Here is a 26,724-nt window from a genome sequence, read left to right on the forward strand (position 1 = left end):
TGGGTGTCACCACTGTCTCCCTTCTCTCCCCTTCTAGGTCTTCCCACAGTTTCTCCGGATCACGCAACAGGTAGACACTGATCACGCGGGCACGGAAACTCCCAGACTGGAGTTTCTTGGTGTTAGGGGCTGGGGGTGTCCTGGACGTGGCCCAGCCTGAGCAGTGGGAGAGGATAGGGGTCGACTCTTCTCTGCTACAAGCAGGCCCCATCTGAGAGGGCGGAAGGCCATCGGGGAGGCCCCCGGCCCTCTCCTGTGGGGGGACGAGGCGCTGGGATTTCAGGGGCTGAGGACGCTGACTTGGCTCACCTTCAGCCTCCTTCCCGGCCAGAAAAGGAAGTGGCACTCTGGCGGCTGGCCACCCTGTCCCCCGACTCTGGGTCAGTCCTGAGGGTCTCGCCATGAGGAGAAACTCTGGGAAATCCAGGCCCCTGGGGTTCCAGGGTCAGCCTGTGTGTAACCCCCCACCCCCACTACAAGGACTGGGCGGGGGTGGGGGGGACTCGTCACCTCTTCTCCCGGGAAAGCCCAGGAACCTGGTGACGGAAGGTTCTGGAGAGCTAAGTGAGAAGAGAGAGTAAGAGGTGAAGTGGCGTCCTGGTTAGGGGCCAGCCGACGAAGGCAGCGGCGTCCCCGAGCTCCTCTGGGTCAGGGTGGAGGTGCCGTCTCTCTGCCATGCTAAGCGCATCGTGAGAGAATATCTGCGGGTTACTGCAACGACTCTGATGTGGGAGGGATGTCCCACAGACACGTGCCCTAGCGGCTAAGTGCCAGCAGGACAGCCTTAAAGGCGGGCTCGGCTGTCACCTCCCCAATCAGACCAGTGTCCCCTTCCTTTTCCCCTGCTTCCTCGGACCCCAATTATTTTTTCTTTTTGGGTCTCACCCAGCCGATGCTCAGGGGTTACTCCTGGGTCTGCACTCAGGAATCACTCCTGGAAGTGCTTGGGGGACCCTATGGGATGCTGGGAATCGAACCCGGGTCAGCCGCGTGCAAGGCAAATGCCCTACCCGCTATGCTATTGCTCCAGCCCTCGGACCCAAATTTTTAGACCTTTTTGCTCCCCGGCCCCTGCAGTGCACCTCTGGTCTCCCGTTTCAGAGTTCCTGGGTCCCTCCCACCCTGCAGGAGCCCTTCCTCCCCGCTAGGAAAAGGGGACGCTGACCACAGATGCCACTTTCCTTACTGGACGGGGAGAGGCAGGCGCCTCCTGCAGAACCCCCCGGGGCCCAGCAATCACTCGAGAGCTGTGTGGTCACCTTTGCCTCTCTGTCCACCCGGGGGGTTTGCAGCTGACCCCTCTCAGTCACTGTGTGGACCACGCAGGTAACGTCTTCTCCCTCTCACCCCAGGAAGCAATAACTCTTGCGGAGGGGTCATTTCCAGCTCGTCCGGCTCATTCTCCAGCCCCCGGTACCCAGAAAGCTACCCGACCGACGTGCAGTGCGTGTGGGAGATCCACGTGGATAAGAACTTCCGCATCGAGCTCATGATCCCCAATCTGAAGTAAGGGCACCTCTCTCGGAGAAAAATCCGAAAGTATGGGTTGGCAAAACCATACTAAAGGTATTTCTTTCAGTGGATAACATTCAGAGGTAGAACAAAAGAAGAAGAAAAATTTTTTGCTAGGTGAAGTCTGAGGAGAATTTCTGTACTAGCATCCCATGAGTTACCTGCAGCTTGAAAAAGAACCAGATATGCTAATATGTTTATTAGCATATTTGCTTTAACCTTCTTGTCATGTTTTCTTTTTCCTAAAAATGTCACCATTGAATCCCCCTTCTCAACAGTATGGACGCTTCTCAAAAAAATTAGAAATTGAGCTCCCATTTGACCCAGCAATACTACTTCTGGGAATATATTCCAGGGATACAAAAAAAAAAAAGTATAGTAGAAATGACATTAGCACTTATATGTTCATTGCAGTACTGTTTACAATAGCCAAAATCTGGAAAAAGCCCAAGTGCCCGAGAACAGATAACTGTTTAAAAAAAACTTTGATACATCTACACAGTGGAATATTATGCAGCTGTTAGAAAGATGAAGTCATGAAATTTAAATCCCCCTTTTTAGATGTGTCATGGACCCCCACGGACCCCTTGTGGTCCCTGGGGGTCCCAACATCTATGCTCTTTAACTCTCCTTTAACCTTTTTCTGAACTTTAAGCCGACAGTAAGAGGTTCTACACCCGGGAGCCCCCCACTCCAGTTCCAGGCTCTGCATTTTTGCTTGCTTTGTTTGTGCCATACTGGAATCGAACCCAGGACCTCTCAGCCACTGAGCCATATTCCTGGCCCCTCCACATCTTCTTGATGTTCCTGAAAAATGAAAGGAGTTAATAGAGGCATCACCTCATCTCTGACACAGAAGAGTAAACTTTTCGATGTCGCTGTCGTCTTTTTAAATCTCCTTAACTTGGAACAGTCGCTGGTGTGCTGGCTACGTGCCCGGGCTCTGGAGACTGTCATGAGGGCGACTCAGAGAAAGGCATTTGTCCCCTTCAGAGATGCAGCCCCCGAACTCAGAGAGTTTGTCCCAGGCTCAATGTCATGATCTGTCTGATGTCACATACAAGATGCTTGACCCACACATGATTCCATCCACAAGTGCTGCACGGCATATGCCCCGTGTCAGCCTCCCAACACAACAGCACTGATAAAACCTGTGTGTGTCCACGTTATCATCCACAGAGCTATGGACAGACCCTGCCTCCCGGAACATTCTAGAAACATTGTCTCTCCATAGACCACATACCCATAAATAACTTGTGACGATGGGAGACCCTGAGACTAAGATTGCCAAAGCTTCTCGTGTGGCCAGTTACCCGCCCCCTCCCAATCACCCTGGTGAATAACTGCCAAAGTGCAAAGACTGTGTCGCCCACCATTTTTAGTTTAAGGTCATGCTTTGTCTCCCCAGGAACTTGGGTTTGGAGCAAAACACAGAGGTGGGAAATGCTGGCTGTGATCTACATTCATTGTGGTGATCTGGCTATTAAGAACATATTTTCAGGGGCTGGAGCGATAGCTCAGCGGATAGGGCCTTTGCCTTGCACGCGGCCAACCCGGGTTCGATTCCCATCATCCCATATGGTCCTCTGAGCACCGCCAGGAGTAATTCCTGAGTGCAGAGCCAGGAGTAACCAAAAAGTGAAAATTAAAAAAAAGTATTTTCAGGGGCCGGAGAGATACTTCAGCAGGCAGGGCATTTGCCTTGGAGGCAGCCAACCCAGGTCTGATCCCCAGCATCCCACAGGGTCCCCCAAGCGTGACCAGTAATAATTCCTGAGTGCAGATCCAGGAGTAACCCCTGAGCAATGCCAGGCAGGCTCCCCACAAAAAAAAATAGAATGCATTTTCAGGGCCAGGGGTGAGCACATTGGGTTAGAGCACATGGTCTGCATGTGTGAAGCCCCAAATTCAATCCCTGGCATTCCATGCCTTAAACATCTCAGATATGGCCTTGGCGGCCCCCGATCACCAGGAGCCCAACCAACACCACCTCCCCAGGCCTACCACCCAAGCTATCAGCCCACATGCAGGCTAAGCACTGCTAGAGTGTCCCGGGGGCCCATAAGAAAGAAGCAATTTGCTGAGTCCCTTAGCATTCTCTGCTGTTCCTTATTGCTTGTGATTGGCCAAAGACTTGAAACTTTCAGTTACTAAACTGTAGCACAGCGGTAGGGCGTTTGCCTTGTGCTTGGCTGGCCTGGAAGAGTCAGGTTCGATTCCTCCGCCCCTCTCGGAGAGTCCGGCAAGCTGCCGAGAGTATCTCACCCTCAATATGCCAAACACAGTAACAACAAGTCTCACAATGGAGATGTTACTGGGCCCGCTCGAGCAAATCAATGAACAACGGGAGGACAGTGTGCCAGTGTGCCAAACTGTAGCCAGGAGCCTGATACATGCTCAGAGGAAACAGGAATCTGGAAGTCAGGCATGAGGAAGGTTCCTCGTAGGTTCCTCAAAGTCTAAATCCTGGGAACCTCTGATGTCAACGTCGTGTTCCTTTCAATTTCATGGATGCTCTAACCTGCCGCCCTGTTCCATGTGGACTCCCAGGCTGGAGGACATCCTGGGCTGCCCCTACGACTCGGTTGAAATCTTCGATGGCCCCAGGATCGCCGCGCTGTCCATGGGGAAGTTCTGTGCCTCCGTGGCCGTGATGTTCTTCTCCTCTTCGGACATGATGACCGTGGTGTTCCGAAGCGACTCCATGATCACCAACACGGGCTTCTACGCGCTGTTCAACGCCATCCCACAGGGCGACAGGGAACCGGGTAGGCGGTGTGTGGTCTTTAAAGGACAGAAAGTTTTCTAATCACGACTCCCCTGTTAGCAGAGACCTGGATTCTGTTTCGAAAACACCCACACTGGGGCCAGGGATGTGGCTCAGTGGTGAGCGCATGGCCGGATTGCAGGTGCTTTATTATTCCAGAATCACCCCCCACACACATCCCTCCACACCCCCTCCACACTCCTATACATGCACCTACGCACAGACACCTACATACCTATGTACACACACCCCTATACGCTCACCTGTGTGCACTCACACACACACACAGACACACACACACAATGGTGCACCTTCGTGCAACAGAACAGCTCTATAAGTGGGCAAGGATGGGCTGGGCAAACTGTTCCTTCTATTTTTGTTTATTTTTTGTTTAATTTTGGGCCATACCCAACAGTGCTCAGGGCTTCCTGCCTGCTGTGTTTGGGGGACCCCATGGGGTGCCGGGGATCAAATCCAGGTCAACAGCATTCAAGGCAAATGCCCTCCCCACTCTCCCGTTGCCCAGGTCCAGACAAGCCGCTTTTATCAGGAGAAACCCTGTGTGCTAAGAAAGGTCCTGTGGTGGGACTGAAGAGACAGCACAGCGGGGAGGGCGTCTGCCTTGCACGCGGCCGACCCGGGTTCGATTCCCAGCATCCCATACGGTCCCCTGAGCACCGCCAGGAGTAACTCCTGAGTGCAGAGCCAGGAGGAACCCCTGTGCATCGCTGGGTGTGACCCAAGAAACAAAACAAAACAAAAAAAAACCCTGTGGCAGCACCCAGTGCTGCAGCCCCCCACCCACCCCCCCTCCCCCCGCCAGGAACTGGCCAGAGTGCTGAACCCTTGAAACCACCCTCCCCTCTGCCAGCCCGGCTGCCCTGGCCGTGTGTGTGTGTGTGTGTGTGTGTGTGGCCCTACACTAGCTCAAATGTGAGGCCCAGGGTGGGGGGTGACCATCCAGGCTCAGGTGCAGTTCTCACCCAGCTAATGCACTGTTCTCCATTCATTGGCAGGGCCTCAGACATATAGGGGCCCCCGTAAGCCAGGTTCCTGGGAAGCTAGGCGGGGTCGTTCCTGTGAAGGAAGCCCCTCGTGCCTGCTCTTCCTCAGCAGGACAGGTATCTAGCCCTGGGGTGCCTCGATCAGGTTCAGGACTTGAACCTCAGCTCACTCCTTGGTTCGGCATCACAGACCCTCCCATAAGGCCCTGCCAGGTGGCGGGGGTTGGGGGGGGGGGCGTTGCATGTGTTCAGAACACTGAGGAGGGCGTAGGTGGAGTTTCCAGTAGGGTGCATGGGGGGTGATGGGAACAAGGAAAACAATTGGGCTTGGGGGCTTCAACAGGAACCGGGAATGAAGAGGCAAGAGCTCAGAAAGAGAGATAGTGGGAGGAGTCCTGCAGGGCAGAGGGGGACTGGGTGGGCTTGCAGAGGTGAAGGGGGTGAGTGTAGCTGAAGGGGGCCACAGCAGAGAGAAGTGAGGCCCCAGCACCAGAGGGAGGATAGATGTCAGGAGAGAGCGTGGCTGGGCAGGCAGAGCCTTGCACCAGTGAGGGAAGGAAGGGTGGCCCAGGGCACATTATCTGGTCACGCTCAGGCAACCCCCAAAGAGTTATTTCCATTTGGAATCATAGATGCTCCTGCCACCCAGGTCTCCACAGGGGAGTCAATCTACACTTTTGGGGGGAAGACAGAGCAATAGTATAACAATAGTATAGCGGGAAGGACACTTGCCTTGCATGTGACCAGCAGGTCGGACCCTCAGCACCCCAAGCCCCACCAGGAGTGACCCCTGAGCGCAGAGCCAGGAGCCATCAGTGAGCACCACAGGCGTGGCCCCAAACCCAAAATACAAATAAATAAATCCACATTTGTTCACGAACTGGCCAGGACCTGCGCACCATAGCAGCTAGAGCCCCCGGCTTGGCAGTGTCCGGCCACAGCCCGCTGAGTGCTCACTTGACACAGTGACCCATCACCCCAGCCCGCGGAGACACAGTCGCTTGGTACCCCACCCCCGTTTTACAATCCAGACATAGTGGTCCTGGGATCCAAAGAACACCTCAACAGTTCCACAGCCCGGGGGGAAGGGCCAGAGGGCCAGCCTGCTCCGGTCTCCAGCCCGAAGTCCCTCATGCCGTGCTGGGGTCAGCTTGGCCTTAGCTTCCTCCATCCCCCTCCTGACGTGGAAACCCATCTTACTCTGTTTAGATAATGGCCCGGAGCTGCGGCTGGTGGGCGGCTCTGGACGGTGCTCGGGACGCTTAGAGGTGCTGCACGACGGGGCCTGGGGCACCGTGTGTGACGACCTGTGGGACCTGAACGAGGCCAAAGTGGTGTGCAGGCAGCTGGGCTGCGGCTGGGCCATCGCCGCCCCCGGAAAGGCCCACTTCGGCCCGGGCTCCGGCGACATCGTCCTGGACAACATTCAGTGCTCCGGAAGCGAGACCCATCTGGGCCAGTGTCCCAGCTCCGGCTGGTCCGACCACAACTGCGGCCACCACGAGGACGCTAGTGTCATCTGCTCAGGTAGCAGCTCCTGTCTGAGGTTACACACGGCAGCCGCTGAGGGATGGGGCGGGGGGAGGTGCCGGGAGCAGGGTGAAGCCCCCCCCCCACCCCGAGTGCGAATGCGGGACCCTCCCGGCAGACAGAGAGACATGCTGGTCCCACGCCCCGTCCTATATCCTGAGCCCGGTCCCAGCTGGCCATGCTCGTGGTACGCTCGGGACCTGCCGCCACGTTGTCTTCGAGCGAGCTTTAATCTCAGTTCCCTGAACCCAGCTCCTCTTCCTGCCACAGACGCTGGGGAGTGGGCTCCAGAGCTGGCCTCCGCGCCCCCAGGTAGGACCGACGGCCACTTCCCCATACGCCCGCAGAGAGAGGAGGTCAGTCTCGGGGGCAGGGGCCCAGGCCCTAGAAAAGCAGGGGAGCATCAAAGGTTCCTGGTGCCAGAGGGCGGCCTGGAGTCCCTGAGGCCACGTCCAGGGGTCAGCAATGGCCCACACTCTCCGGGGGGCGCCGAGTGGATCAGGCAAGGCCTTGGGTCAGATTTCCCCAGGGGAAATGGTACCCCGAACTCTGCCAAGCAGAGAGTAAAGGGCGGGCGGGAATCAGAAGCTTCCACCGCATTGGCCAGAAAGAGGCAAGAGGAAGAGGGGAGGGGAGGGGAAGGGAAGGGAGATGGAGGGGAGGAAGGGGAGGAGGTGGGAGGGGAGTAGGGGGAAGGGCAGGGAAGGGGGAAACAAGATCATGTCAGCTTCCCAGTGTCTGCACCCCGACTGTGTCACCTTCCCCGACGGCATCAGTTTTCCCGACGGTACTTTCCTTTTCACAGTGGTCCTTCCATCGGCCCCTCCACCTCAAGGTAACTGCCGGGGACAAGCACTGGGCTGGGGGGGAGGCACCTGGTGGGCAGGGTGGGACCTGTAAAGGCTGGGTGGCCTCCTCCTGTCCTGGTGGCCTGCAGGGAAGGAACTGGTGCAAGGGACTCTCTCCCTGTCAACATCTGAATAGGGCGGATTTGTAGGGCAGGAAGTGGGGAGAGCACAGAGAGAAGCACACACGCGCACACACACACACACACACACATGCACACGCACGTATGCACGCACACACATACACACATTCACATAAACATGTACATATGAACATACATGCACACACACATGCACACATTCACAGACATGCACACACACATGCATGTATGCACATACATACACACATGCACAGACATGCACACATACCCAATCAGCGCCAGGGTCCCCCCTGGCTCCCCCTTAGGGGCACCTGCCCTGATGGAGCCTGGTCCCTCTCCACCAGCACAGTCTCCCTTGGGGGCTCCTCTGCTGCCCTTGATGGAATTCTAGATTCTTCCACAGGAAAGCCCCCGCGTCACGGGCTGCTGAGGCCAAGCGCCGCTGTCTGCTCTGACAGGAGGAAGCAACGCTTGTGGAGGCATCATGTCCAGTCTCTCGGGCTCCTTCTCCAGCCCGTGGTACCCTTCGAACTACCCCACCAGCGTGGAGTGTGTCTGGGTGATACACGTGGCGGAGAAGTTCCACATCGAACTGAAGATCCCGAGTCTGAAGTAAGTGTCGCCGCTGGTCACCCTGCGTCCATCCCCGCTCCCGCCCGGGCAGCCTCATACACTGCACACTAGGCAGCTTCAGAAATGATGGGGATGGGATCCTCGGGGGTTCTGGAAAGTTCAAGATCAAAACTGCAGTAGGGGCCACGGCTTGGAAGCCGACCTCACATGCTGGGGGAAAGGGCTGGCGGGGGGATAGAAAAGGAACCACTAAGTAGATGATGCTTGAGGGATGGGAGATGCGGGCTGAAAGAAGTCGATGGACCGAACATGAAGGCCACTTAGTACCTGTATTGCAGACCATAACACCCAAAAGGAGAGAGAGAGTAAGAGGGAATGTGCCTGCCAACAGAGGCGGAGGATGGCGGGGATTGGGTGGGGGTGGCGGGAGGGATACTTGGAACATTGGTGGTGGAGAACGGGCACTGGTGGAGAGATGGGTACCCAATCATTGTATGACTGAAATGTCACTGTCACTGTCACCCCGTTGTTCATCGATTTGCTCGAGCACACCCAGTAATGTCTCTGTTGTGACACTTGTTACTGTGTTTTGGCATATCCAATACGTCACAGGGAGCTTGCCAGGCTTTGCCATGTGGGCGAAATACTCTCGGTAGCTTGCCAGGCTCTCCGAGAAGGGCGGAGGAATCGAACCTGGGTCAGCTGGGTGGCCGCATGCAAGGCAAATGTCCTACCTGCTGTGCTATCGCTCCAGCCCTCACAAAAGTTTGTAAGTCTGTTAAAAAAAATTGTAGCAGGAGGCTTGAGTGATGGTACAGTGTGTGTGTGGGGGGGGACTTGCCTGGCACAAGGTGGACCCAGGTTCAATCCCCGGCATCCCATAAGGCCCCCTGAGCACTGCCAGGAGTGATTCCTGAGTGCGGAGCCAGGAGGAACCCCTGAGCATCGCCGGGCTTGACCTCCAAAACAAAAAATGAAATTAAAAAGCCTCAGTGGGGTCCTGCCAATGGCTCGCAAAGGTGGAGAGGGGGGTTCTCAGCCTCTTGGGGGGAGGGGCAGTGTTCAGGAGAGATTCCTGTCTTTGTGCTCAAGCATGACTCCAGGATGTGACTAGGGGACCCTGTGCAGTGTCAGGAATCAAACCAGGTGAGCCAGCACCCCCATCAGTCTCTTTCTAGGGGCACCGATGCCACTCACAAGGCCTCTGCCCTTCCCCCGTTCCCACCTCACACTACACAGGGGTTGGGGTTCACTGTGTGATTGGAGGTTACGGACATTCAGCAGAAAATTGTGAGACCAGCAAGTCCTTGGACATTTTGGGTCAAACTTGATCTGATTTTCTGAGTTTAAGGACCCTTCCATCATCAGGGGCCGGAGCAATAGCACAGCAGGGAGGGCACTTGCCTTGCACACGGCTGACCCAGGCTCAATTCCCGGCATCCCACATGGTCCCCTTAACACCGCCAGGAGTGGTGCCTGATTACAGAACCACAGTAACCCCTGAGCATCGCTGGGTGTGGCCCCAAAACAAAACAACAACAACAACAACAAAATTGGCCTAGACCAGAGCTTAATGCATTGCTTCTGGAGATTTTGACATTTATATTACTCTAGATGAGACATTAAAAAAAAAACATATTTGGGGCTGGAGCAATAGCACAGTGGGTAGGGCGTTTGCCTTGCACGCGGCCAACCCAGGTTCGATTCCCAGCATTCCATAGGGTCCTCTGAGCACTGCCAGGGGTGATTCCTGAGTGCAGAACCAGGAGTAACCCCTGTGCATCGCCAGGTGTGACCCAAAAAAGCAAAAAAAAAAAGAAACATATTTACTGATATTTGAGTTTTTAGGATCTAAAGCTACTTATTACTTGCTCCAGTGATTCTCAAACTGACAATGATTTAAAACCTCCCACCAAACACACACACACACACACACACACACATTACACACATACGTGTGTACACACACTTGTTTGCATGTGCTCATGGCAGTGTGCACATATCCCTGTCCTGCACATATACACGTGTGTGTGTGTGTGGACATGCACACATAGGTGCACAGCTACACAGAGAACATGAGTCTTTGTTCTGCAACATTTAGATTGTCCCCCATCGGGGCACCCCTGCCCACTAGTGGGATCACAGCTGGGGGTCTGCTCAGTGCACCTCCGTTCACAGCAGCCGCCTCCTATGAGCCCCAGAGTCCAGGCACTGGGACAGAGACAGCCTAGATGACCGTGGCTTCGTCTCATCACATTTCAGCTTCTCCTGAGCCCGGCTACACGGTGTGGGTTTGGAGAATCCACGTTGTGTTTTAAATGAGCCGTTTCACTCCCAGTGAAACGTTTCTTGTTTTCTCATGGGTTGGAGCGATAGCACAGCGGTAGGGCGTTTGCCTTGCACGCAGCCAACAGGGCCGACCCGAGTTCGATTCCTCCGCCCCTCTCAGAGAGCCCGGCAAGCTACCGAGAGTATCTCGCCCGCACGGCAGAGCCTGGCAAGCTACCCGTGATGTATTTGATATGCCAAACACAGTAACAACTAGTCTCATGATGGAGACGTGACTGGTGCCCGCTCGAGCAAATCGATGAACAACGGGAGGACAGTGACAGTGACAGTTTTCTCATGAAACTGTTCCGCACCTTGCCGCCCTCTCCCTTCCCTGCCACCCCGGGTCACCTTGGCCCCTGGCCCGTGAGTTCTGCGTCTGAGACCCCGAATATGGCCTTGCCCGGGTCCAGCTGGCCTGGGGAGCAAGCCTGGGTCCTGCACGTGCGAGTGACTCAGTCCTGAGCCACCTCCCCGGCCCCACCCACCCTGCTTTGTCATCTCCCCTCCCCCCAGGCTAGAGGACATCTACGGATGCCCTTACGACTTCATCGAGGTGTTCGACGGGCGGGAGATGGCCCCGCTGTCCATGGGCAGGTACTGTGCCGGCACGGAGCTCACCTTCTACTCCTCCTCCAACCTCATCACCGCCGTCTTCAGGAGCGACGCCATGGTCACCAACACGGGCTTCTATGCGCTCTACAACACCCTGAAGCAAGACGAGAAGGAGAGCGGTGGGTGTGCGGCACCCTCCGCGGGGACAGGGCCCCCTGCTACCCCCAGAGGAGAGGAGGGACCTCCAGGTCACCCTCCCTTGTGACCCCCCCCCCCGGTCCCAAGACAATACTGTCCCCTCACCTCACTCCCTCCCCCGCTCTGCCAGTCCTCCCAAAACCACCCACCCGGTGAGGAAGTGAGGAAGAAAGTGAGACCAGTGGTCAGGGTGCGGCCTTGCCTGTGCCCACCTTGTTTCCACTCCGGCCCTCCAGGGCTCCTGAGCATCGTGGGGTGGCCCAGGGGACCCCCAAAATATAGGGCTCATGCCACACCACATCCTTGAGCCTCACATTTGGCCAAGAATCCCCCGGGGGGCTTCCCTGGGGCCTCCTGAGCACTGCCTGGGAGACCCCACCCACCCATCCAAAAGAAGAAACTGAGTCTGAGTGTCCGTCTTCTATGAACTGTGCAGGGTAGAGCCCAACTGCGAGGGACGGGGCTTCCCTGTTGGAGCACAGGCAGTCCCGCCCCCCGCGGTCACCCTCCTCCCGATTCTCGGTGATTCTCCTCCCGATTCTCCTCCCGGCGGAATCTCTCCGCCTCTCCTAGCCTCTAAGCTTCCTTCCTGGGCTCCTTGTGGCTTACAATCGGGGGATGGGGGTAGGGTACAAAGCATGTCCGCCTGGTGCCCCGTGGGGGGCCGCGCTGCCTCCGCCCTCCCCTGGTTTCCCTTGGCACCAGCCAGGACTGCGCACCAGGCCTGCCCAGCCTCGAGGGGCAGCAGCGAGAGGTCAGGGGGTCTCGCCCGCTCAGAGGCCGGTGCCCCCCACAGGCCTGGCCCTGAGGCTGGTGAACGGCAGCCACCGCTGCGAGGGCCGCGTGGAGGTGTCCTACAACGGCACGTGGGGCACCGTGTGTGACGACAGCTGGGACCTGGCCGACGCCGGGGTGGTGTGCCGGCAGCTGGGCTGCGGCGAGGCGCTCTCGGCCCCCGCGCAGAGCTACTTCGACGGCGGCACAGGCCACATCCTGCTGGACGACGTGCAGTGCCTGGGGCACGAGGCCAAGGTGTGGCAGTGTCTGCACAACGGCTGGTTCTCCCACAACTGCGGCCACCACGAGGACGCCAGCGTCGTCTGCTCGGGTGAGTCCGGGGAGCCCCGTGAGTGCCCCTATCCGCCCCAGCCGCCTCCGGGCAGAGGCCTCCTCGCCAGCAGGCTTCAGACTGACGTTCCAGAATGTTCTGCAGAGGAGATTGCTTTCTGGCATCTCCATCACCGGGGTTGGAGAGTCCCGACACGCGTGGACAGTTGTGGTGATTGGGTTGGGGGGTGACGCCTGACGTCCAATCAGTGGCCGGGGAGGGGAGAGGGAAGGCTCCAACCCCTCCCTGCAGAATGGGGTGCCGGGCCAGGGCCCAGAATGTGTTGAACACAGGCCACGTCGTGGCCCAAAGCAGCAGGTGCGTTGCCTCGTGGGACCTCCCGGCTCTGATCACATCACATGGAGGCCACCCTCCTCCCATTTTTTTTTTTGGAGTTTTTTAGTTTGTTTGTTTGTTTGCTTGCTTGCTTTTTAGGTCTCACCGAGCGATGCTCAGGGGCTACTCCTGGCTCTGCACTCAGGAATTACTCCTGGTAGTGCTTGGGGATGCTGGGGATTGAACCCAGGTTGGCCGCGTGCAAGGCAAACGCCCTCCCCGCTATGCTATCACTCCAGCCCCTTCTTGTCATTGATAATGGAACAAAACCATGTCCCAGGTGCCCCCGAGGTCCGGCTCCCTACATATCGCCTTCGGGATGTGGAAGGCTGACGGCAGCTTTGTCCATCCATCATAGACCCAAATCAGAGAAAGACCAGCCACCGTCGCCTGGCTGGAAAGCCCAGTGGTCAGGGGGTGCAGCGTAAGGGGCTGCCCAGCACTCCCTGGGGTGATTGGGCTCAGCATTGCACTCCCAACTTCCCGGCGGACCTTGTTCCGAATTCTTTCCCCAAAGTTGCTGAGCTTGACCATGACCGTATATGTTTCTAACTCGTCCCTATTCGTCTGTCCATTTCTCTCCATTTCCTGCCTGAGCAGGCCTTGATGCCAGTTCGAACCTGGAATCCACAGGTACGGCGCTTCCCCACTGCCCCTCCTCTAGCGTCTGGGACTCGCGGGTGGTCCTCCCTCCTGCACTGGGCACAGGCCAAGCAGCTGGTCAACTGCTCCCAGGCCGGGAAGGGGTGCCACAGGGAGAGGGGTCGGGAGAGGGGATGAAGTAGCCCCCAGGCCCCAGGAGAACCAAGAGTGCGCAGGGCTGAGGCCAGGCCCAGTCCCCGCTCGGGCCTCACTGGGGTACAGGGATGCATTCGGGATCAAAATCTTTCTCACAGTGTCACTGTCCTCTGGTTTCTCCACAGACCTGAGCGGCGACGGGCCCCCGACAGGTACCTAGCTCTGCCTCAGCCCTGCTGGCTGCCCAGCCCTCCTCCCAGAGGTCTCGGCACGGAGGGGCCCTCTAACAGGTGGAATCCCCCAGCCCCCGGGGCCAGGATGCTTCCAGCCACGCTGGCCTGGACCACAGAGAGTCAGGGGTCACTCTGCAGTGCAGGGCAAGGAAGGCCGCGTGGGTGTCCGTGTCACCTGCGCTGGCTCCTCCGATCCTGTCCCCTGAGCCTGTCCGCTGGACAAGACACGCTGCTGAGGCCGCCCTGTGGGTGGACATCCTCTAAGGTCCCCCCAGCCCGGCTGTTCATCCAGTCCCACACGCCCCTCTAAGCCCACAGCAGGGCCCCCAGGCACCTCCTCAGGCAGCTGCATCGTTCTTTCTTGCAGATGAACACTTCCAGTGTGGCGGCTTGCTCACGAACACCTCGGGCTCCTTCTCCAGCCCCTGGTACCCCAAGAAGTACCCGACCAACGTGGTCTGTGCCTGGGACATTCGCGTGGACAGCAGGGCTCACATCAAACTCACATTTGACGTGGTGAAGTGAGTGGATGCGCCTCTGTCGCCATGGTCAGAGTCCCCCCGCATGCCGCCCTCTCCCTCCCCCCACTCTCAGAGAACCCCAAAACTGGCTTTCCATGTGAGGGAAGCTCCGATTCAGAAGACTGATCAAGGGGCCAGAGTGATCGCACTGCGGGGAGGGCACTTGCCTTTCATGCCGCCGACCCAGGTTCAATCCCCGGCATTCCCCGCCCCCCAGCACTGCCAGGAGTGACCACTGACCAACCGCTGAGTGGGGTCCCCTGAGCACTGCCAGGAGTGACCACTGACCACCCGCTGAGTGCAGCCTAAAGACCAGGGGAAAGAAAGAATACTGATCAAAAAGAAATGTTACTGGGAGGCATGTCCGCTTTCTTTTACTAAAGAGAGACTGTCCCTGTTCCCGGGAAAGGGTCTTTGAAAACCCAGAGCTGGGCTCTGGAGCTCAGAGGTGAACATGTGCCTAGCAGGTGTGAGGACCTGAGCTCCATTCCCCAGCCCACCAGACCCCTCAACTCTACTTTGTGTGAAACCCCCGCAAGGAGAAGGGGGCCGAGAGAGAACACAGTGGGAGAGGGGTTTGCCTTGCAAACGTCCCACCCAGATTCGATCCCTGGCACCCCAGATGGTTCTCTGAGCCCGCTAGGAGTGTTCCCTAAGCACAGAACTAGGAGTGAGCCCTGGGCACTGCAGGGTGTGGCCCAAACTAAAAGAGTGGGAGAGAGAGAAAAAGAAAGAAAGAAAGAAAGAAAGAAAGAAAGAAAGAAAGAAAGAAAGAAAGGAAAAGAAAATGCTTGCTGGGAAGGAGCCCAGGGCCTGAGTCTATTTGGGGGCTTTGGGGCTCTGGGTTTGGGGGGCCACTCCTGGCTGTGTGCTCAGGGGACCACACATGGCGCCAGGGAGTCGCTGAGTTTGAGCCGTTTCTCGCAGGATGGAAAACTTCTACGGCTGTCCCTACGACTTCATCGAGATCTTCGACGGCCCGCAGAGCGAGTCTTTCTCCCTGGGGAGATTCTGCTCGGGCACCACCCCGATATTCACCTCGTCCTCCAATCGCCTGACCGTGGTCTTCCACAGCGACGCCATCGTCACCAACATTGGCTTCTTCGCCTCCTACGAGTCCCTGGTGCAAGACGAGAATGACACGGGTAGGCCCGAGGCCTCACCTCCCCTGGCTAGCCAGCCGTGGCCAGGCTGGGCACGTGCCAGGCTCCCCACACTTCCCAGTGTCCCCCTGAGACCCAACTGCAGACAGAGGTGGAGACCCACCCTGCTCTTGGAGCATTCAGTGCCCGGTACCGGCAAACGGGCACCATGCCCTCCTGCCCCCAACTTTGTCTCTTTAAATGTTTGATCCAAACCACGCACATGGCTTCCTTTCAGTTGCCTGCGGGGGGCGCTCTGCCAATTGGGGCCTGATTCCTTCCTCTTCTTCGTAGCTTTTGGGGGATCAACTCTGACCTCTCTCGTTGAGGGAGGATCCCATGTGAGCTGGGGGTTAATCTCAGTGGTTGGGAACTTTCGCTTTGCCAAGTTCGAACCCTGGTCATGAGTTGCACCCCAGAAATCACCAGTCAAACCCTAGCATTGGTTCATACCCCCAACCCCAACACTGCTGGGTGTAGCCAGGAATAGTCCCAAGCTCGATCCTGGCCTGGGAGGGCTTGATGGCCCAGCCTGGTTGACACTGTATCACTAGGGGTGGCCTCGGTGCCCCTGAACACCACTTAAGAAGCCCCCAAAGCAAGAAAGTCCCAGGGCTGGAGTGATAGTCCAGCGGGGAGGGCGTTTGCCTTGCATGTGGCCAACCCAGGTTCGATCCCCGGCATCCCATAGGGTCCCCCAAGCACTGCCAAGAGTGCAGAGCCAGGAGCAACCCTGAGCATTGCTGGGTGTGACCCAAAAAGAAGAAGGGGGGGTCCTCCTGTTGTTCATCGATTTGCTCGAGTGGGCACCAGTAACATCTTACAACAAATTGTGAGACTTGTTGTTACTGTGTTTGGCATATTGGGTTGGAGCGATAGCACAGTGGGTAAGGCGATTGCCTTGCACGTGGCCAACATGGCCAACCTGGGTTCGATTCCTCTGCCCCTCTCCAAGAGCCCAGCAAGCTACCAAGAGTATCTTGCCCACACGGCAAAGCCTGGCAAGCTCCCCATGACCCAAAAAGAAAAAGAAAAAAAAATAACCCAAATCACATTGACATGAGATCAGACCCCAAGTCCCTTTGCACCCATCCCCCATAAGTGTCCCCCGCCACCAAGAAGGGGAGCCCCGGAGAGCTGGTCAGTGCAGAGGCCATGCCCAGCGCCCAGGGTCGTGACCCGCATGTCCCTCGGCAGACGTGACCCTGCGCCTGGCCAACGGCAGCCACCGATGCGAGGGACGTGTGGAGCTTCGATACAACGGCTCCTGGGGCAGTGTGTGTGATGACGGCTGGGACCTACGCGAGGCCCACGTGGTGTGCGGGCAGCTGGGCTGTGGCCGGGCCGTGGCGGCCCCCGGGCGTGCGCGCTTCCACCGGGGCCAGGGGCCCATCGCTCTGGACGACGTGGAGTGCGTGGGCACTGAGGCCCGCCTGTGGCAGTGTCTGCACAGCGGGTGGTTCGCGCACAACTGCGGGCACCACGAGGACGCCGGGGTCATCTGCGCAGGTGGGTCCCGGGGGCAGGGTGGGCCCGGCCACACCTAGTGCTCAGGAGCGGCCGCGCTGTGCCCTGCCACCTTTCCAGACCCTTCCCTGGCACCCCACGCGCCTGTCTTAGCCTTCTCCTCTCCTTGCCGGGCTAGGGGAACCCTTCCATCCATCTAGGACACTATCCCTGATGCTGCCCAAGCCAGGCTAGCTCGGACCACACAGCACATTAAAGAGAGGGACAGTGATTCCACGTGCTGACGTGCAGGTTAAAGTGAACGGTGGCTTTGGGACCAGAGAGATAGCACAGTGGGGAGGGTGCTGGCCTTGCATGAAGCCAACCCAGGTTCGGTCCCTGGCATCCCGTATGGTCCCCTGAGCGCCACCAGGGGTAATTCCTGAGTTCAGAGGCAGGAGTAAGCCCTGAGCATCGCCAAATGTGGGCCAAAAAATAACCAAAACAAAACCCCCAAAAGAGCAAATCTCAATAGGAGAAAGGAATAAAGGAAGGAAGGAGAAAGGAAAGGAAGGAAGGAGGGAGGGCGGGAAGGAGGGAGGAAGGAAGGAAGGAAGGAAGGAAGGAAGGAAGGAAGGAAGGAAGGAAGGACAGAGGGACGGAGGAGGGAGGGAGGGAGGGAGGGAGGGAGGGAGGGAAGGGAGGGAAGAAGGAAGGAAGGAAGGAAGGAAGGAAGGAAGGAAGGAAGGGAGGGAGGGAGGGAGGGAGGGAGGGAGGGAAAGAGAAAGCTAGCCTGCCTGGGGTCTAGGAAGATGGGGTGCATGACACCACCTCTCCCCCCTCCACCCTGCTTGATTCTGCCCACAGATGCCTTGCCAGACCCAATGTCATCGGCTGTCGTGGGCACCCCAACGCCAGGTAATGCCTGAGGCCGGATCAGGTCACTGTGTGGTGGTGAGTTGGAGGGTGCAGGGGCCAGATGTGTTGTTCTGGCTTCAACGTTGACTGCCAGGAAATGCCCAGCAAGTCTCAGAACTGCCTCATGCCTGGAGACAGGAGGAGGAGGATGATGAAGGGGAGGAGGACAAGGAAGAGAAGAAGGAAGAGGGGGGGAGGAGGAGGAGGGAGAGGAGGTGGAAGGGAGGAGGAGCGGACACCAGCGCTTGCCCTCTGAGCCGGGTTAGACTCGGGCTTCTCAAAGTAGCGCAGACTCCTGCTGCCCGGGCTCAGGTGTTAGCCTGTCCTCACAGGGACACAGGACATTTGTCTCTGCCAGAGAGAGCAGGGAGACCGAGGAAGTGGAGGACAGGTAGTGGCAAGGGTCCCAAAGGGACAAACACGACTCAGCAGGCAGCAGGGGCCGGGAGCACTGGCAGGACTGAGGCCTGAGACCCCGCATCCGACCCCCTGCATTGCGGCAGAGACAGGGGGCCCCAGAGCTCCGCAATGCTGCCCCCACTGGGCCCTGGGGGGAGAGACAGTCCAGTCCCATTTCACAGGGGTGGACCCTGGACCCCCTGGACATTGCTTGGGAGCTGTCCTCCTCCAAAAGAAAAAGAAACTCCATGTTCCAAGAAACTCTGTTGCCCGCTGGGCGGGGACCCCTGGGACAGGGTGGCCGGCCTGGCCTGCCCATGCTGGGCAGTGAGGGCAGGAGAAAGGAGAACTCCCACAAAGAGCAGCCTTGGGAGGAAAATGCAGAATCCCAAGCTGGATGGGCTGTCCCCGAGCACAGAGCCTCCGGGTCGGCTGCGGTTCAAGGGCGTCCCCCTTCCTGATCTCATGTGACTCTCCACTGCTCCTCTCTGTCCCCAGGACCCTCCCCAAAGCCCACGGAGATGCCCGCCGCCACAGGTGACCTTTGCCTCTCCCTCCACCTTCCTCTGATGGCGTTTTAGCTCAGAAGAACCCCAGGGTTACCCCAGGGGGACAGTCCCTGCAGGAACCCCCTCCCCTCAGCCTGCTGCAGGAGGGAGGGAGGCCTGGAAGGATCTAGATCCCCATAAAAGCTGCCATGGGAAGGGGGGTGCTGGAGAGGGAGCACCGCAGGCAAGGGGCTCGCACCTTGCACACAGCAGATCTGGGTTCCATCCCTGGCACGGCATATGTTCCCCAGAGTCCCAGCAGGAGGCAGCCCTGAGCACCATCAGGTGTGGCCCAAATTTTATCACTTTATCACTTGTATCACTCGTCTTCCTGATGTACATCAATTTGCCTGAGCGGGTGCTAGTAACGTTTCCATTCATCCCTGTCGCGAGCTAGTGTAGCCCAGTGGGGTATTGGAAGCTCTTTCAGGGTCAGGGGAATGAGACCCGTTATTGTTATTATTACTGGTTTTTGGCATATCGAATACATCACAGGCAGCTTGCCAGGCTCTGCCAACAAAATTTGTTGGAGCAATAGCACAGTGGGTAGGGCGTTTGCCTTGAACACAGCCGACCCGGTTGGCCCAGGTCCGATTCCTCCCCACCTCGGAGAGCCCAGCAAGCTACCGAGAGCATCTCCCCTGCACGGCAAAGACTGGCAAGCTCCCCATGACATATTCGATATGCCAAACACAGTAACAAGTCTCACAATGTTACTGGGCCCGCTCAAGCAAATCGATGAACAATGAGAGGACAGTGCAGTGCTACAAATAAATTAAATAAAAGGGGCACAAGAAGAAACTGGGAAGCGGTGCAAGAAAGGCCGGGGTGTGGGGCAGAGTGATAGTACAGTGGGGAGGGCATTTGCCTCGCCTCCAGCCGACCCAGGTCCCCTGGGTGAGTGCAGAGCCAGGAGTCAGCCCTGAGCACTGCTGGGTGTGCCCCCCCAGGCGTGGGGGTAGGAGAGAGGCTGCTTTGGAAGCCAGCACCTTGGAAGGTGGGGGGCAGAGATGCCCCCAGTGCCCGCCCCATCCCACGGGGCTGTGTTCTGAGTCCCCCATCCATCCTCTTCCTGGGGTACCTTCATCTGAGACCAGGACCCCGTTGACCCCACTCAACACGCACGCACACACATGTCCACGTCAGTCTGTCATAGAAAAGCCAACTCAGGCTCCAAACATCAGAAACCAGGGTTCCCGGCGCCCCAGGAGAAGGGGGTGCCCAGGATTCCACACCCATATGGTAGGGCATTTGCCTTGCACGTGGCCAGCCCGGCTGACCCAAGTTCGATTCCTCCGCTCCTCTTGGAGAGCCCTGCAAGCTACTGAGAGTATCTCGCCCACACGGCAAAGCCTGGCAAGCTACCTGTGACGTATTCAACATGCCAAACACAGTAACAACAAGTCTCACGATGGAGACGTTACTGGGCCCACTCGAGCAAATCGGTGAACAACGGGAGGACAGTGCTACAGTGCTACCTGCTAGCTACAAAGTAGCACCCCTGGAGTGCCCAAGGCCAGAGCGAGCGGAAACAGGGCGTGGATGATGTGCACCGGCCCCTCACTAGCCGGGCGGCAGGGGACAGGGCTGGTCCCCGCACACACCCTGACGGGCTGTCTTTCACCATGTCCAAGGTCAGGGCCTGCGGCTGGTGGACGGGCCGAGCCGGTGCCAGGGCCGCGTGGAGGTGTTCCACGCCGACACCTGGGGCACCGTGTGTGACGACCACTGGTCCATTGAGGATGCCCACGTGGTCTGTAGGCAGCTGGGCTGTGGCCCGGCTGTGTTCGCCCTGCTGGGCGCCAGCTTCAGCTCCGGCACAGGCATCATCGTCCTCGATGACGTCAACTGCACCGGCAGCGAGTCCACGCTGGACCAGTGTCCCCACGGGGAGTGGTTCGCCCACAACTGCGGCCACCAGGAAGACGCCAGCGTCATCTGCGCGGGTGAGTGGGGGATGGCAGGGCCAGGCCGGGGAGCCCTCTGAGTTGCAGATTTCTGCTCTGACTCTGGGAAATGTTCCTGCTACTCAGTACAGATGAGGGCGCTGAACTTGATCTCTATAGAAGCAAGTCACCTAGAACATAAAGCACGTGGGCTGCAGTAGGGCTGACCGGAGGTCAAGGTACCTGCCCAGTACCATATATGGTCCCCAGAGCGCTTCCGGGGTCCATCCAGAGCCTGGAGCAGCCCCTGGAGCACTGCCAGACATGGCCCCCAAACAAAAAGAAAACAATGATGATAGAGGGTGCTTAAAAAGATACTGGGGGGTGGGGGGGGGGCTGGAGCAATAGCACAGTGGGTAGGGCGTTTGCCTTGCACGCAGCCAACCTAGGTTCGATTCCCAGCATCCCATATGGCCCCCTGAGCACCGCCAGGAGTAATTCCTGAGTGCATGAACCAGGAGTAACTCCTGTGCATCGCCGGGTGTGACCCAAAAGCAAAAAAAAAAAAAAAAAAAGATACTGGGGGAGGGAGGGATACTGGGATCATTGGTGGTAGAGAACGGGCACTGATGGAGGGATGGGTACTCGATCATTGTCTAACTGAAACCCAAGCACAAAAATCTGTATGTCTACAACTGTACCTCATGGTGTTTCACTAATAAAAATTTAAAAAATAATAATAAAGTGCAGAGAAATAAAAATAAATAAAGTGCAGAGAAACACACACACACACACACAAGATACTGGGGGGCTGGAGCTATAGCACAGGGGGTAGGGCGTTTGCCTTGCACGAGGCCGACCTAGGTTCAATCCCATATGGGATCGTGCAGCTGAGCTCTGAGTTCTCCCCAGTGAGGGGAGCATTGCCCAGCTGACACTCTGAGGCCACAAGGTGGGCAGAATTTGCCACAGAAGCAGCGACGTGGTGCATTTGTGTTGTGCTGCATGCTGGGTCAAGTGTTGAAGGAGGTGGGCTGGAGCGATAGCACAGCGGGTAGGCCATTTGCTTTGCACACGGCCGACCCAGATTCAATTCCTCTGTCGAACAGAGGAATTTTTGGCATATTTGATATGCCAAAAACAGTTGGAGATGTTACTGGTGCCCGCTCAAGCAAATTGATAAACAATAGGATGACAGTGCTACAGTGCTACAATCCTCCCAGTGTTTTACTCCTGGCTCTGCACTCAGGAATTACTCCTGGTGGTGCTCAGGGGACCCTATGGGATGCTGGGAATCGAACCTGGGTCGGCCGCATGCAAGGCAAACGCCCTCCCCGCTGTGCTATCACTCCAGCCCCATCTTCCAGTATTTTGGTTTTTGGTTGTTTGTTTGGGTTTTATTTTTTGTTTTTTGTTTTGTTTTGTTTTGTTTTTTTGGTTTTTTTTTTTCTTTTTGGGTCACACCTGACGATACACAGTGGTTACTCTTGGCTCTGCACTCAGGAATTACTCCTGGCGGTGCTTGGGGGATCAAATGGGATGCCGGGGATCCAACCAGGCCGGCTGTGTGCAAGGCAGGCACCCTCCCGGCTAGATTGTCATTCCGGCCCCACCATCCAGTATCTTCACATCCTGGGGTGCTCCTGCTGGACCCCACGGAATCTCCATGACCTTTAGGGAGCAGATGCCCTTGTCTACATCCCCCAGGCCCCGTCTGCAGCCCCCATCCACACCGCTGTCCACACGCCTTCTGCACAGGGCTGCCGCTTCGTGTGGCTGGACACGCATCCCCCCAACGGAGGAGGCTGGAGTGCTTCTTCCCACATCCCCATGTCTCTCATCCCTACCGGGGCTGGGACTAACCCGCTGTGTTGCTCTTTTCTCTGCAGATTCTGCTGCCGCCGGACAGCCAGGTATGCAGACTCACTCCCGTTCCACCAGCCGGTGGGCAACTGGCCACGTTGCTGCAGACGCCCACTGCCCCTGCCCTCTCTGACCTGCCCCTCCACTGTCCTCCTGCTGCACTCAGTGGAAAGCGGTTTCTGGGTGGATGGTCACTGCCTGCCCCCTCCAGCACACACAGATCTGACCTCAGCCTCCAAGGGGCTCAGGCACAGCCCAGAGAGGTCAGGGGGCCTGGAGCCTGGGGGGCAGCTGGCTGATGCCCTTCACAACCCAGCTCCACTTCCTTTCTCTTGTTGTCTCGGTCCTTTGGTTTTGAATTTTGTGTTTGTTTTGGAGGCCACACCCTGCCAAGCTCAGGGCTTACTCCTGGCTGTGCTCAGGAATTACTCCTGAAGGTGCTTGGAGGACCCTATGGGATGCCGGGGATCAAACCTGGGTCAGTCGCGTGCAAGGCAACTGCCCTACACGCTGTCCTGTTGCTGCAACCTCAACTTCTCCATCTTTCACTTCCCACCTCGTGACGTATGGGGGTTGGGGGAGGCCTCCAGGGCCACGCCTGTTCCCACAGGTTGGGCCTCATTGGCTCAATCCTCAGGCCTGGTGTTGCTCAGGGACCACCATGCCCCACCCTCCGGCAGAGTCTAGGCCATGCAGTGCTGGGATCACACTCAGGTCTCGTGTTCTGCCCAGTTGGGCACATCCCGGCCCTGGTGCGTGGTGTGTGAGGCCACCAGCACCTTCGGTGGGTGAGTGCGAGTGACTGGCTCAGAAGGGACCCCCTGAAGCTACCACGATGGTGTCCAGCAGCACACGGGGATAGGGACTCACTCTGCTGCTGACGCCCAATGATGGCTTTTTCTTCCTACATGTACAGCTCCATCAGCGCCTGACGACCCGCCGCGTGCTTTTCATCCAATCGGTACTGCTTTCTGTCCTTCCACTCCACACCTCCTCCTCTAAGACCGGGGTCCCCTCGTCTGTCGCCTACACAACATGGCCAGCGTTATTTCTGCAGCCCGGGTGCTGTAGTTACACAGGGGGGACCCTGGGTCCGAGAGAGCTTTCCGAGGGGAGCCCACTCCAGACTCGGGAGCACCGTCCCAGGCCAACACGAAGGGCCCCCGGCCCTAAGCGCTGAGCCACTTAGGGTCTGAGTCTCATCACCTGGAAGTCTTGGGTTCGGAACTGTTTCACTCACCAATCCTGTCCTCCTTGCCTTTCCAAGTGTCAATTCCACCATCATCCCCAGGACATACATAATAGTTTTTTTTTTTTTATTAGTGAGATATCATGAGGTACAGTTGAAGATTTACAAATTTTTGTGCTTGGGTTTCAATTGTTCAATGATCAAACACCCATCCCTCCACCAGTGCCCATTTCCCACCACCACAGATCCCAGTATCCCTCTCACCCCCCACCCCCCCCCCATCCCACCCTACCTCTGTGGCAGGGCGTTCCCTTTTGTTCTCTCTCTCCTTTTGGGTGCTGTGGTTTGCAAGAGGCAATGGGTGAATATATGATAGTTTTAAGACTCACATTGAGTAAAATCCATCTGGAGAATGTGAGGCCAATCTGGGCTAACAACCAGAGGCAGAACACACAGTGGACTTTGAGCTTGCTGAATACTGAATTCAGCAGATTCAGATTCTGAATCTGGCTGAAAAGGTGAGCAGTTTCACAAAGTGGATGACATCACTGTCACCCACCTCCCAGGGGTGCCGGTAGTTCCGGGTGTAATTTGGGGAGCCTTTCTATTGTTTGCTTAAGGAAGATTTGGGGGGAGGGGGACAAGGTGATTGATCTGAAAAGGGGACAGGCCAGGTTTGGGGGTCTCGAAGGTGGAGGAAACTGAGAAATTGCTCCCCAAGAAGGGGGCTTGGTCGCCTTTGGTACCCCCGTCTCTGTACCCACATTCGGGAGGGGGCGGGGGGTGGCAGCTTTCTGCGTGTCCCACTTCTGGGCACCCGGGCCACGGGGGCTGCAGACCCACTGGGTCTCTCAGGCGTGTTGGGAAACCCAGGGGGGTTCCCGCCACCCCCCACCCGCTCTCTCACAGAACTGCCTGAGGTGCGTCTGGCCGATGGTGGCGGCAAGTGCGAAGGCCGCGTGGAGGTGCACCACAACGGCACGTGGGGGACAGTGTGCGACGACCTGTGGGACCTGCCGGCCGCCCAGGTGGTGTGCCGGCAGCTGGGCTGCGGCCTGGCCCTGGCGGCCCCCCACGGCAGCCTGTTCGGAGACGGCGTGGGGCCCATCTTCCTGGACAATGTGCAGTGCTCGGGCCACGAGGCCAACCTGGGCCGCTGCCACCACCTGGGCCTGTCGGTCCACAACTGCGGCCACCACGAGGACGCCGGCGCCGTGTGCTCAGGTAGTGGTCCCAGAGGGGCAGGCGTTTCCGGCCAGTGACTGCCCCACCCAGGGCTCCCCCCTGAATTTCCCAGGACCCCCTCAGACTCAGACACCCCGGGCACAGTCAGACGAGTCCCAGCTGAGGCCCAGGGCTGGGAGCAGGAAGAGGTGGAAGCTGCCCCTGGCCCTCGGGGGTCCCTCCCGTCCCTTCCCGGGAGGAGCTGGAGGCAGATTCTCTCCGGCTGGCCGAGCCCCAGCTGGGACTTCCTTGCCAATTTCGTGCCACCACTGGGAAAAGTTGTGACATCACTCTGCATTATTCACTTTGGTCACTGAGCCAAAATTGGATGAGCCCCCCCCCACATGACACCCCCCCCCACTGCTGTTGGACCAGACCCCATGCGACCCTCTCATTTGCCACCATCTGGGACCCCCACCCCAGCCTGGAGCCGCCCCTCCTCAGAGGGCCAGGGAGATGATAGTCCCATGGGTGTCAGAGGGTTTGTTTTATTTTTTGTTTGTTTGTTTTTGTTGTTTTGGGGTTTTTTTGTTTTTTTTTTTTTTGTTTTTTTTTTTTGCTTTTTGAGTCACACCCAGTGATGCTCAGGAGTTATTCCTGGCTCTGCACTCAGGAATTACTCCTGGTAGTGCTTGGGGAACCCTATGGGATGCTGGGGATCAAACCCAAGTTGGCCACGTTCAAGGCAAATGCCCTACCTGCTGTGCTATCACTCCAGCCCCAGAGGGCTTATTTTTAATCAAGAACTTGGATTTTTGCATCTCAGGTCTCCCCAGATGTGGGGGTCACCAGGACCATGCCTGGCAGTGCTGAGGAGGTCCTGCTCCTGCCTGGAAAAGCTCGGGGTGGGGAAGAGGGAGAGAGAGAGAGAGACAGAGACAGAGAAGCTTCCCAGACTCCAGAATCCAGGAGCTCTCCCAGACCCCTCCCTAGGCTAGAGTCTAGAACTTTCTGCATTCACCAAAATGTTCTGAACCATCCCACTGACACAAAAACCAGTCCAGGTGCCTGTGTCCTGGAGGGTTTCATACCTGTCCTCCTTCACTAACATGGGCCCCTGGGTGGGGTTCTCTTTCAGCCACAGAAGCTGCCCCGGGATCAGCAGAAGCCACCCTGGCCATCGGTAATCTTTCTCCTTCTCGCTCACGACTTCCAGTCTGGGGTTCGCCTGGGATCTCACCGCATACCCAGTGGGAATGTCAGTGCCCCCCGAGGCCCCCACCCCCCACCACAGCTGAGAGGGAGCGGGGGCAGGGGGGCAGGACAGGGCTGTCCCTTGCCTGGTGTCTTAAATTTCACTTCCTGGGCCGGTCAGTGGATGCGTTTGGCCCAAAAGGAATCAGCGTAAAGTCGAGTGTGGCATCGGTGGGTGCTTTTATGTCCAACTTGATGACCTCCAAGAGATGAGCCCTCCCATCCTTGGAAGCTCATCGCGCACCCCAGCGTCAGGAAGGGTGGGCCTGAATGTGCTCTTGAAAACAGGAGCGGCCAGGAAGACCGTCCCAGCCTCCAATCAGGAGCGGAAGGGCCCCGGGAAAAGTCGATTTTTCTGGAATCTGGGGTCTGAGCGATAGCACAGCGGGTAGGGCATTTGCCTTGCACGCAGCCAACATGGCCGACCCGAGTTCGATTCCTCCGCCCCTCTCGGAGACCCCAGCAAGCTACCGAGAGCATCTCGCCTGCATGGCAGAGCCTGGCAAGCTACCTGTGATGTATTCGATATGCCAAACACAGTAACAGCAAAGTCTCCAATGGAGACG

At 57.6% G+C, this 26,724-nt stretch overlaps 1 protein-coding gene across 1 annotated transcript in view; it reads left to right on the forward strand.

Moving 5' to 3' along the window:
• The window catches only part of LOC130029446 (deleted in malignant brain tumors 1 protein-like), a 135,821-nt gene that overhangs the window by 89,917 nt on the left and 19,180 nt on the right, over nt 1–26,724 (forward strand). Inside the window, exons 20-35 of the mRNA XM_056120332.1 lie at nt 1,353–1,506; nt 4,063–4,280; nt 6,493–6,810; nt 8,218–8,371; nt 11,177–11,394; nt 12,210–12,521; nt 13,781–13,807; nt 14,196–14,349; nt 15,277–15,494; nt 16,689–17,000; nt 17,805–17,855; nt 18,753–18,791; nt 20,437–20,748; nt 22,578–22,601; nt 24,650–24,970; nt 25,867–25,968. Coding sequence (XP_055976307.1) covers nt 1,353–1,506; nt 4,063–4,280; nt 6,493–6,810; nt 8,218–8,371; nt 11,177–11,394; nt 12,210–12,521; nt 13,781–13,807; nt 14,196–14,349; nt 15,277–15,494; nt 16,689–17,000; nt 17,805–17,855; nt 18,753–18,791; nt 20,437–20,748; nt 22,578–22,601; nt 24,650–24,970; nt 25,867–25,968 — 2,934 coding nt within the window. The remainder of the gene's footprint in view (nt 1–1,352; nt 1,507–4,062; nt 4,281–6,492; nt 6,811–8,217; nt 8,372–11,176; nt 11,395–12,209; nt 12,522–13,780; nt 13,808–14,195; nt 14,350–15,276; nt 15,495–16,688; nt 17,001–17,804; nt 17,856–18,752; nt 18,792–20,436; nt 20,749–22,577; nt 22,602–24,649; nt 24,971–25,866; nt 25,969–26,724) is intronic.

Source organism: Sorex fumeus, unplaced genomic scaffold (genome assembly GCF_029834395.1).
Source record: "Sorex fumeus unplaced genomic scaffold, SorFum_2.1 ptg000043l, whole genome shotgun sequence".
Taxonomy (NCBI): domain Eukaryota; kingdom Metazoa; phylum Chordata; class Mammalia; order Eulipotyphla; family Soricidae; genus Sorex; species Sorex fumeus.